Below are 12,991 nucleotides of genomic sequence, written 5' to 3'. Positions count from 1 at the left end.
CTGGAAGACCCTCACTTGCCTATTTAAAGTCAAAACAAAACATGCATTTGCCAAAGAAGTCATCACAATGATAGCTCCAACCAACAAAGGAGGATTCACCAATCCACCTCCTCAAGTATCTTAAGTCAGGGATCCTACCTGAACACAAAGAAGAAGCAAGACGAGTGGTAAGAAAAGCAGCCCACTATGTAGTCATGAGTGATCAATTCTTATCGAAAATATTTTAGTCAGTTTTGGTTAAAATATATAATAGAGGAGAAAAGTCGAGGTACTCTCTTGTGTAATGAAAACCATTTTTCATCATTAAATGGATTCATGGATATTTGATGATACCATGTGACGTTGTCAATTACCAATATGATATGATATGATGAACGATTATTTGATCTACTAGTTGATCAATGTTAAGGCAAGGGTATATTTGGGTATGATAAACGTAGAGGATATATGAAATTAGAGTTTGTAATCTTTTTTTTTTTGTTTTCTGCTGCATATTGAACGCTGGAATTCCAGCGTTCCAATGGATTTTTCAGCATTCTTAAAACGCTGGAATTTGAAGAAGAAGAACAAGAAGAAGGTCAAAATTTTCTCTCCAAAATATCCCTCTGCCACGTTATCCACTTAACTGATTTCATCCATTTACCTTGATTTTGGTAACAGCGCAAACCACATGGTTGCATTTGTAACGAAAAATATCATATGTATTCATCTACAAATTCGTGGAACCACAAAGCATCTATTTGAAATTAATCCAGTATAAAAAATTTAAATTCATATTAAATATTATTTAATAATTATTAATCTAGATGAAATTTTCAAAATTATTTTTTTATTATATCCATAAAATTCATTAAAAATAAAAAGTTCATCCATAATTTTATCTCTCTTATTTTTTTTATAATTTCTACAATATTTTTTATTTATTTTTTTTAATAAAATAAATTCTATAACCTTAAATTAAAATTATACAATTACTGTATCTAAAAAAATCAAATTACTATATATTAAAGACATTAATACTACATAGAAATAAAAAAAAAATAGAAAATACAAATATTTAATCATGATCAAATATGATAAAGAATAATTTTATTATTATTATTTTTTAAGCCATTTAATTTTATTTAATCTAGTTTAACTATCAACTTTAATAAGATTAAGAGGATTAAAAAAAAGATAAATTACAAAACGACCAATTACAACACTCACTAAACACTTTCAAAATTAACTTTTCTAGAATACCCTTAGTATTAAAAAAAAGATAAATTACAAAACTGATCCAATATATATATTTAGATCCATTACAACACTCACTAACACTTTCAAAATTAACTTTTCTAGAATACTCTTAGTAGCTTGCTTCTGACGTCTGCATCTACTACTGGGCTTGACTCAGCTTCTTAACTCCCAACCCAACCCCGAAAGAGTTTCACTGGAGTCAACTGAGCATCTCAGCGGCGGGATTGAATACCCGGATCGAATCAGAGTTCACGCCGCCCGCCCTGAACAAATAGGAGGCGTGGGCCACATGTGGCTTTAGTCGCTTCAACGCAAAGGGAAGATGAAATAGCGTCGACTGCACGAATTCATTTGCCGCCTTAGAACAGCATTGGAGGAGGAAGTTTGTAAAAGACGTATATAGAATGGAATTCCTTTTCTAAAATTCCCCGCCCGTCAGTTTCACTTGAGTTAGGCGCTTTCCCGCTTCTTCGCTTTCCGATATATATTTATCGGAAACCGAAGGAGCACACAAAGCAAACGAAGGGACTCACCAAGCAACAACTACGCTGTTTGTGTAGGCAGAATCTATATATATCATCGATTAATATATCTCTCCTCTTTTTTCATTATCTTTATTCTTCTCTAATTTTCATAGTTTCTTTATGATTTTCTATTGAAATTTTTGATTTTTTTTTATCTTTTGATTTGTTAGAAATAAAAACTTCTTTGAATATATATTTTAATTGTTGTATAATGATGAGTAAATATAAAGCGTTTTGCCAGAAAGGTGAAGTGAAAGAATTGGTTAAGCCATAATATATATATACTAAGGGTATTTTGAAAAAATCTAATATAAAAGTGTCTAATTTGGGGTAAATTTCATCTATGGTGTACAACATTTACCCTAAATCACACTTTGATGTACAAACTTCAATTTGTCACATTAATATGTACGTACTTAGGGATGACCTCCCACTGTGGTGTACGACCGGTGAAAATGACCGGTCTAACGCGCCACCTCAGCTTTGACCGGTCAAAAAGCAAAAAAAATTCAACCACTTAATGTAAAATTACTTTTACACCCCTCTCTCCATTTATTCATCTTCTTCCCTCCATTTCTTTCTCTCTCTTCAAATTTCTATCTCTAACTCCTCCCTCTCTAGCCTCTTCCGCTCTCTTCAAATTGGAGAAATCTTTTCTTAATTTCTTTTGGAGCATCTCTTAATAGCTTATCAACCTCAATAATCAATAGATCTACCTTTGTGAACCAAACTCGAACATTTTCTTGTGGCTTCATTCATCAGCCCTTCATATCCTCTTTCACTCTTCGCATCAAAGCCTTCTTCAAACATATTAACTCATTCCTAGCACTCCATAGGACATCAATGTCTTGTTTAAGCAGGCCTACATGATCTGGTTCGACGAACACTCTCTCAACCAATACATCAAATTACCCACTTTGCTTTAGACTATCAACTTCTCCCTTCATATCTGCGACTCTTTTATCCAGAGAGTACCTGCAATGTTGGTTCTTCAGTCGAAACCCTCCAGGATTTCTTTTCTCGACAATTTCTTTTTCACCATCTCTAATTAGCTGAGCAGCTTCTTCCAGCTTATTTTGCGCAGAATCCAGCCATTGCCGAACTTCTTCCTGCAGCTTCATTGATGTGCCTTCCTCATCGTTGACCTTTTGCATCAATTGATCCTTAGATTTCCCCAACTCATCTCTCGCAGCTTTCGGTTCTAGAAGATTGTGCTCAAACTGCGATATGTGAATCACTAGATCGGCTTTCCGATCACGATCCACTGATTTGCAGTTACCCATATAAAAGGAGAAATTAAAGTTTGCTGCAGAAATTAAAGTTTGCGTCGACGAGATAATTGCAGAAAAGCTGCAAATTCTTTCTCCGCCACTCACACATTTTGAATTCCCAAACTATCAAAGTTGGGTGCTAATCTCAAACAAGCTCTCAAGGACTTTAATGTAAGAGATAAAGAGGTTAGAGAGAGAAATTTGAAGAGAGAGGAAGCAACGGAGAGGAGAAGATGAATAAAAGGAGAGATAAGGGTATAAAAGTAATTTTATATTAAGTAGTTGGTTTTTTTTACTTTTTGACCGGTCAATGCTGAGGTGGCGCGTTGACTGAGCATTGACCGGTCATTTTTACAGGCTATACACCACAGTGGAAGATCACCCCTAAGTACGTATATATTAGTGTGACAAATTAAAGTTTGTACACCAAAGTATGATTTAGGATAAATGTTGTACACCATAGATGAAATTTACCCGTCTAGTTCGGTAAAGATATTGTAATTGGTCTCAATATGTAAAAAGATCTATCAATTAAATCAGTTTTGACCCTTTAAAAAAAAGGTATGCTAAAACACCTCATCTATCATGCATCTCACCAGAGTTCAACCCAATACTATAAATAGCTTCAAGTACAAATAATCATGAACATGAAGCATTACATTTACATCACTCAAAATTTCAGCTACATAAAAAAAAACTTCAAGTTTCCAACTCTACATCTGATGTTTTGCACTTAGTCACATATCCATACTAATACAACCAAAACTAGGTATATATTATCACTTCAGTAACATAATTGCCAATCCAACTATAAATACTTCAAAATTTAAGTGTAACTAAAATTCGTCAATTTATTCGGATAAATGGGACTCAACCATGCCCATCTAATAATTATATGAATACTGTTTTTTCTTGGAAAATTGGAGAATACAACACTCACTACAATCGCAGTGAAACCTCATTTCTAATTATAACTTATGCGTCATTACTAAAATTTGAAAATCACCTCTTCTTGTTTTTCTTTCTTCCCTTCACTTGTTTCTCCAGACTTCTAATCCTCTGACTCATAACTGAATTTGGTGATATTCTTTGATCGGGAACCTTGGATGTTGATTCAACAGGTGGTGATGCTGTCGAAGGATTTTGTGCTGCTGAGATTTGCTTCAGTATCGAGGAAAGACTGAAAGACGGCTGCGAAGCACTACTTGCTGGAGGAGTAACAGGCATTTTAGGAAGGCCCAAGAACTTCTTCACCCCTGGAACCTTAAGTGCTGAAAGTAATAGGCAACACAGAAATAAATAGTTAGGCAATCACAACAGTTTCGACTTTCTTCCCTCAACTTTGTTACTTCATGATGAAATACAAGCAGACAACAGTTTGATAATAAAAATGCTGATTGCTCATGATTAGAATCAAAACTCACCCATGCCATAGGCGAGCGAGAATATGTTGGATGTTACCCAATAACAAAATATAGCCTGCAAGTAAAATAGGAGCCAACTTAATTATTTGCCTGATTTGTAACATATTCATTAAGAAGAAAGCATATCCTTATATGGAAGTGCGTACACAGCATTGCTAATTAACAATGAAAACATGATCTCAAAATAACATCGACATGGCGAACTTAAGGAAAGTGAACATTATAATTAATCCATAATGGATGCATGTTACAAAGATGCATCACTTCCTCACACAATATTACCTTAGGGAATCCAATGGTCAAGGGAACTGTCAAAACAGCAAGGCCCCTAGATACGTTTTTCATGGTACCAGCAATTGGATTTCCTTCCAGACCCTCTTGCATGTTGTACTGAGGAGATATAATGTAGTAAATTAAAAGTGAGCTACAAAGGAGCATTGAGCAAAGCTGAGTAGAGCAAGATGGAGAAGAACACAATAAATTCTAGACAAATAAAACAGTCAACATGGGCATACCTCCACAGTTATCCAGAATGTTAATGCTGTTAAAACCGGTAAGATGTATAGAGTATCAGGAGTACTCAAATCAAGGAACCAATATGCTCCACCAGTTTTAAACGATGGCACCTTTTCTGCCATGTTTGAGACCTGGAAAAATTAGATCATGATCATTCCATCAGTTTTGCTTCATTTTACGCTGTTTCCAATATTAGAAAGAAAAAGGAAAAGAAAACTGTGTTAAGTAATTACCGCTAAGAAGAAAGAGATAAAGATGGGACCTTGAATAAAGAGCCCCTTCATTGGTGTGAAAGGAGTCACACCATATCTGCAATTTCCCAAAAAATATATGAGCCAAAATAGATCAAGGAATCAAAAATCATAAAAGCAGGCTAAAATAATAGTACAACCTCATGATTTAAGTCAGAAAGATATAGTAAAAAAAATCACAACAACAATACCATCCACTACTATCTAGTTATAAAATACAAGTGATGACACCAAGAAAGGCTAAATATTTCATCTATTTTTATTTTTTAAATAAAAAATTTGGACATTCCAAAGTTATAGCTATCTATATAATATCTACATAGCGTTTGCTCATATCATAGTTTATCATACAACTGGCAAGTAAGCAAAACATCTTGGCCGCTTATGCATAAAGTACATCATTGTTCAAACTAAGCCAGATACAACCAAAGGTAGTTTCACTGAATTTATCAATCTTGTATATAAAATGACAGTTTAATAAGGAATTAGTGATTAGTTTATGAACCATACATGATTACCTAGTAAATTGCTAAATGGTGCTTCCATTAGTACCACATATAGTTACTAATCCCTTCTTATATCATGCAGCCTTCTGGTTAAAAGACATTGCTGAAGTTCTCACAATTACAAGAACCACTCAATGATGTTTCATAAAAACAGCAATCATTAATATAGCATGAGTCCTATAACTTATCTATCAGCATCTGAAGTTTATGGAGCATCCAACATGAAGATCTAGTATTAAGTCATCAAAAAGGCCATATGAATTTTTGGAATTGATTTTCTTACAAGCACGCAGAAAAGATTGCTTACTCTTTGAAAAGCATCTGCATTTGTTTGTTGCCATCATACATATCCAAGCCCTGAATTATGAGTGAGAGAAAGCATGTGTGAGAAAGGAAGTTCCCAAATAAAGCATTTACTTGGACAGCATTTTATGTAAGTGTGCTCAAGAAGAACACAGGGAAATCATAAACAAGGCCAAAAAGGCAGAAGCAGAACATTTTTCAGATGGCATCCTTCATTCAAAGAAAGTGACCTGTATTTCTTAGCTGACAAATACCATAACAAAAATGATAAGTTGATAACCACAAGATTATAAACATTGCAAGTTTCACATATAATAGGTTTCATCGCTGATGAGATTCAATATAAAATATCATATACCTAACTAAAATATCATAAACCTAAATCATGAGATTCAATATAAACTTTTTCTTTGTGTAAGTTATCATTTAAACGATACTGGTTAAAAGATTATGCAACAAAACAGGCGTAGAAGGTGATAAAATAATTAGCAAAAGGTGTAAGTTTATCATCTCCAAATAGCATGTAAACCATGTTATAAATGATAGGATAATTAGAGAAGTGACAACTATCATACCCCATCTTTTATCTTTTGTTGTATCTCCTCCAAACGTGGTCTCATTAGCTGCAACATGGAAAAAAAAAATTATGTTGCTATTAAACAAAGTTAAGTATGAAACAACAATTCTTGTGACAGTATTCATGTGATATGGATGCAAGAATTAATTAACACAACAATGCAGGTACACATGCTGCAACAAATGTTTTGGTAATCAGAATCCTGGAACAGTTTGATCAAGGTACGGTATATTTGACATCAATCTTGTCAGTGAAGCAATGTGAAGCAGTATAATCATAGATGCTACAAAAAAGATAAAGAAAACAAAGAAACAAACATAGAGTAATCTATTGGACTAGGCATCAAAATGAAGATGCACAACAAAAGCGTAGAACAAGAAGAAGTGAACCTATAAATAATGGTAGAAATTTGATTTCTTTAGCAAATTAGCAATTGTAAACAACTTCAGAAGCATCATAATTGTAGAAGTTCCAGCAGCTCAATACTAAAGTTTGAAACTTCTAAAAAGCGAATAACAAGCATCTGGGAACATAATAGAAAAAGAAGAGAATAACAAAGAGGTGAGACTTTAAAAAAAATATAAAACAAGTAAAATTTCAAAGAGACAACATTAAAGCTTTGTTCGTTTACAAAAAGTAATGAAATATTTTCCTCCTTTTCTAGTATTTTAAAAGAAATAAGTTAATAGTAAATAAAAAAATATTCTAAAAATGTGGAAAATAATTTCTTGTTTTTTCCAGAATGTAAAATTCTTTTCCAACCCTTGAAAATTAGAACTAAACATATAGAGATAGAGAAAGAAGCAGCAAGCATCAGCATCCTAAGCAATCAAACAAATATGCTAGAAGACCATAAAAAAATCTATAATATGTGTGAGAGCAAGTGTCAAATAAGGAACAAATTTTACACTACAATTTGCACATACAAGCCAGACATTTACAACAAAATACCAGCGAACAATGCAAATAAGAGGACTGAACAGGAATATGCAGTAGCAACATAAGATAACTTACGGTGAGTTGTGAAGTAGCTTTCAGTTGATTTACCACAAGTGGGAGGACTGCCCCTCTAATGACTATAGTTGTTAAAGCTATGCAAACCCACCTAAAATAAATTTTGGAAAAAAAAAAAAAAAAAAAACTCTATGATGCCGTGAACATACAATAAGAACATTCAAGTAAAACTAGAAGAATGAAACATGCTATATCTTTAAAATACACAACAAATTTACATTGTACTTGAAGTGTTGAAGTTTCAATCCAAAAAGTACTTTTCTGGGCAGTAAAATATACTCAGATGCACAAAAACATTTTCTTTGCATGGTAAACCATTACTTCATGGAATTTGTGAAATAAATCCTATTTATTTGGTACTTGTTTGCACAATTAGTAGTGTTAGAGGTGTAAACGAGCCTTGGTAGTTCGCAAACTATTCGAACTCGGCTCAGTTAAAGCTCGAATAAAGCTCGGCTTGATAGAGCTCGGCTCAGTGAAAGATTTTTAATTACTATATATATTTCATTATTTTATATATATATATATATATATATATATAGTACATTTCATTGGTTATTACAATTCACAAAAAAAATAACACAAAAAACTTAGAGATTTGAGTCTTTAGCTAGATAATTATGTTTTGATAACATGCACTACTATGTGGTTTGGTTTGTATTTTCCGACCTGTTGGAATCTAGACAATAACATGATTATTTTCTTTATAAATATGTTGAACTCATATGGATCATTTATAAATATGTTAAACTTATGTGGAGTGAATATGTTGAACTCATATGGATCATTTATAAATATGTTAAACTCATGTGGAGTGAATATGTTGAACTCATATGGATCATTTATAAATATGTTAAACTCATGTGGAGTGAATATGTTGAATTCATATGGATCATTTATAAATATGTTAAACTCATGTGAGTGTTAGATGACTTTTTTGTCTTCTATGCATATATGTATGGTGAATTTGGTTATTCTATGCATATATGTACGGTGAATTTGGTTATTCTATGCATATATGCTCTGTCAAATATATTAACAAGCTGGTTGACATCCCTAGTCAGAATGCATTGAAGTTCAATTGAACACTTAAAGAGATTTATCTCTCTGCAGATACTTACCAGTTCAAGCCGGTAAAGGAATGGACAGCATCAATAAAATGTTGAAGTACAGCAACAGGGAAAAAAGAATCAGCAGCAGCAATAGCAACTTCATTGAGAGCAGGTGCCTGCGAGGCAACGGCTTGTACAGTGGTATCAGAAAGAACATCAGCGACATCAGTCAACATCTCAATTTTGTCCGTCCCTTCACCAATAGTGGTTGACATATGCCGAGAAAAAGAAGCCCCGATTCCAATTGTTGGTGAAAGAGAGAAATCATTGCATCTCCGATCTTTGACGTAACCAAGTAGGGATGAATTAGCAAAGCCACTTACAAAACCCCTATGTTGTAAGAAATTGCTAGTCCCCTGCGAAGATGGTCCTTTAGGGATGGAATCATGTTTGCTATCATCATCGTCATGATGAAGAACGTAACCAATTGATGCGTGACATCGTCGTGTAAGAAGGTTTGCCCTGGTTGAGAGGCCGCGGATGTAAGCCATTTGATAACGATTGCGGTGTTGGATTAAGACTTTGCAGTGATTTGGTTATCGAGAATATAAAGAGGAATCGAGCTGGATCATAATGGCAGTGGACAAGGGTTTTTGTTTTGATGGAGAATCAGCAGAAAGACACTCAGGAATGAGGATCGAGCGCGCAAAAACGGCGAGTGTTGAAGCCTTGAAGGGACGGGAAAAATATCTAGGGTTTTATACATTTAAATTGGTTAAACGACACGACGTCGTACATATAAGCTCGGTAACAAACCTGCTAGGCTTTTTTGGTGATACAAGGATTAAAACCGAAAAAGTGAGGTCGTTTGTCCAAATGTTATAAAAGTCCTCCAGATGAAATGGGGGCTCCAGCCAAATAAAACTCGGAGAGTTAGCCAATCGAGCATTAATAAAATCCTTTAAGGGATAGTATTTTGATTTGAAAATCCTATGAACAAGAGAGTTTAGGATAGACACCAAATGCCAACCTTGCTTGCCCAACGTTGCCAAATTAAAAGCGGTAAAATTATGAAAATCGAGACCTCTTTTTGTTTAGGAAACACATAGCTTCTCCGAACTCATTTAGTTTATACTACGATCTCTATTTTTTTGCATCCCCCACCAGAATGAGTGGAGCATTTGATCCGATGTAACTCATTCGCGGTAAAGGCAGAAAATAGAAACTCTCTCATGAAATATAACGAGATAGCCTGACTCGTTGTTTTAATTAGAATTGACCTTCCTACCTTAGACATAGTATTTCCCCTCCAATTTTGTAGTTTCTAACATAAACGGTCTCAAAGATGAGCGAAGATAGCTCGTTTTTTACGGTCAACCATCGAAGGGAGGCCCAAATAACGGCACGTGTCAATCGGATTTGATACTCCCAGATTGAAGGAAATAACATCACTGAGCTCGAAGTTACATTATTACTACATAAGATGTATGACTTACTAAAATTTATAGATTGACCGGACACATCTTCATATAATTCCAGAATTCGTTTCACATTTCTGCTCTCCTCTATCGACGCTCTGAAGAAAATAAATGCATCATCGGTGAACAATATGTGGATAATAGGTGGACCACCTCTCCCAACCCGACATCTATGAATAATTCCTTTTATTTCTTCCTCTAGTAGTAACGTTGAGAGACCTTCAACACAGAAAAGGAGCAGAAACGGGGAAATGGGATCTCCCTGCCTGAGTCCCCTTTTAAGATTGGTAGGACCAACTAGTTGGTTTTTCACTCTGACTGAATATTGAACAGTGGATATATACAACATCCTCATATTAACCCATCGGTCTGCAAAGATAACTTCAACAGTACATCTCTGAGGTAGTTCCATTTCACCCGGTCATAGGCCTTACTAACATCAATCTTGATAGCTACATCCTTTTTTTTACATTACGCTTCATGCTATGAATAACCTCAAAAGTGATAAGCATGTTGTCTGTAATGCTTCTCCCCTTAATAAAAGTAGATTGTGTGTTAGAGATCACTTTGGGTAGAATCCTCTTCAATCTGTTTACCAGAACTTCAGAAAACACTTTGTATAGGATGTTGCAAAGAGCAATGGGTTTGAGATCCTGCATGGTACTGGGTTTCTCACATTTAGGAATAAGACAGATGATAATATCATTAAGGCCCTTGGGTACTTGTATTGATCTAGTGGAGTCCTGCTTTATAAATGTCATCACCAAGAATGTCTCAAAAATTCTGATCAAATCTAGGATTAAACTTTTTGGGCCCAATGCTTTATTAGGGTGCATTTGAAACAACTCATCTTTAACTTCAACCTTTATGAGAGGAGCTAAGAGCATGGAATTGTCTTCTGGGGAGACTTTGGGTGAATTAAGTTAGAGCACCATGTCGTAATTACCGTTACTGTTGGAGAAAATATCAAAGAAGTACATAAAAGCAATTTGTCAGATGATGTTATTGTCGTGTACCCATACCCCTTCATTGTTCTTCAATCTGGATAGCTTGTTGCACCTACACAACCATTTGCAAAGGAGTGAAAGAATTTTATGTTGATATCTCCCTCTTTGAGCTAAAAAGATCTTGGATATTTATCATAAGTGGTCTTCTTCCTTCAATAAAAGGGGAATCAACTTATTCTTTTCCACCATGAATTCTGCATCAACATTCGATAGAGATGACTCTAGAACTTTTCTAGCTTGTTGTTGCATAGCAAAAATTCCTTTCTGAAATTTCCATTCAAGCCTTTATCCCAACGGGCAAGGCAGTCTTCAATGTTATTCATCCTTTCCAAGAGCGAGAGATGTGATAATTTGATCCATATTTGGAGGACCACCTCTCTGAGTTCAGGTTCGCGCAACCACCTATTTCAAAAGCAAAACTTTTCTCTGATATGACACTACCAGTTTCTCCATATGCAAAAGGATTTGCGAATGAACTCATAAAGGTGCAAATGCATGATAGGAGGAACCGTTGGTGAACTTAGGCAACTAATGGAAATGATCGGTTGAGCCTTTCATGTACTTCATTCTTATTCCCTTTGTGCCAAATCCAGGTATAAGAGTACCCCTTTAGTGGAATCTCATATAAATCGCAAAGCTTTTATAGTATCACGAAAGCCTTTAAACACCATTTTTGTCTGCTAGAGAGAGTAAGTCATTAAAGTCACCAATTATTTTCCAATGTAGTGGGGAACTACTGCTATACTTCATAAAATTTACTTAGAGTGTTTCCTCCGAGATTATTCAGGGCATCCATAGTTACCTGTCACCCTTTAGTTACCTTGAGCTTTATCATGCACTTCCAGATCAATATGGTTAATGGAAAAGGAGAGAAGTGATCACTAGTCTACAACCTTCCTAAATACACAAAACCCTTCACTCATCCCTATAAAATCAACCGCAAAACATCCTTCAAAACCAAGCTGGAGTCAAATTTCTTCCACCCGGGAACTACACACCAATGTTTCAAACAAAAATATCACATCTGGGTTGTGAGCTCTGGCAAGCGCACAAAATATTTGAACTACCCCGACACTTCCCATGCCTCGATAGTTACAACTCAATGTTTTTTATTATGGATGGCAAACTCGAGCATCCATGCATGCCATCTCTCCGTTTTTAGACTAGACTCCTCTATAAGAGACTTCAAACCGTTAGACATACTAGTGTGGGTGTGGATAGGACTTTGAATATGACCAGTCTCATTTGTGTTAATAATGTTTGAAACCTCCATAATGCTGACTATTTACATAGTTATATTGTTAGGCATGGTCTCCTTGCCCATCGAATCTATCCTCCTCCCGTGAACCACCAAATCCGCACTTTTTTCTCCTTTTCCTCTCCTCGGTTATCTCCAGAACGGTGTCACAATTATTAGGACTAGTGATTTCTTATAAGACTTCTTTCCGTTTCTTCACCAAGTTGCCTCCCATATTATTGGCTAGATGTTGCAAGTTTTTCTGTCCATTGAAACATATGGTATTCCATTTGTCCTTTGAGGATGTGATCTGTTGATCCCGTCCTCTATCATACTTCTGGCTGTTGCCAGTATTATAACACCCATCTCCTTTGGTTCTTCCTTGAGCCACCTTTCGACACCCAAATTAGACATTCTTCTATGTGGAGCTTTGAGTGATGTCCTAGGCCCGAATAACTTCTTTAACAGTCGATTGGTAATATCATTCACAATTTCGGTCTATATGTCCAATGCGTCCATAGATAAAACAGAATAAGGGAAGCTTCTCATACTTGAATCTACACAACATCCATTCACCTCCTGGTTTTTGGAC

At 35.1% G+C, this 12,991-nt stretch overlaps 1 protein-coding gene across 1 annotated transcript; it reads right to left on the bottom strand.

Annotated features, from left to right (window-relative positions):
* Window positions 1-3,754: 3,754 nt before the first annotated feature.
* Window positions 3,755-9,421, bottom strand: LOC136232767 (mitochondrial inner membrane protein OXA1-like). Its single transcript, XM_066022161.1, has 9 exons — window positions 8,747-9,421; window positions 7,626-7,716; window positions 6,610-6,657; window positions 6,039-6,088; window positions 5,208-5,283; window positions 4,974-5,105; window positions 4,741-4,848; window positions 4,459-4,513; window positions 3,755-4,305 (listed from the first exon to the last, which is right to left on the bottom strand). Exons 1-9 carry the CDS (start codon window positions 9,226-9,228, stop codon window positions 4,037-4,039), a joined length of 1,311 nt encoding a protein of 436 aa, XP_065878233.1. The 5' UTR covers window positions 9,229-9,421; the 3' UTR covers window positions 3,755-4,036.
* Between the last annotated feature and the right edge of the window lie 3,570 nt (window positions 9,422-12,991).

Source organism: Euphorbia lathyris, chromosome 6 (genome assembly GCF_963576675.1).
Source record: "Euphorbia lathyris chromosome 6, ddEupLath1.1, whole genome shotgun sequence".
NCBI lineage: Eukaryota > Viridiplantae > Streptophyta > Magnoliopsida > Malpighiales > Euphorbiaceae > Euphorbia > Euphorbia lathyris.
Note: the sequence above shows the minus strand (reverse complement) of the source record. Positions and strands in the feature narration are given on the sequence as shown.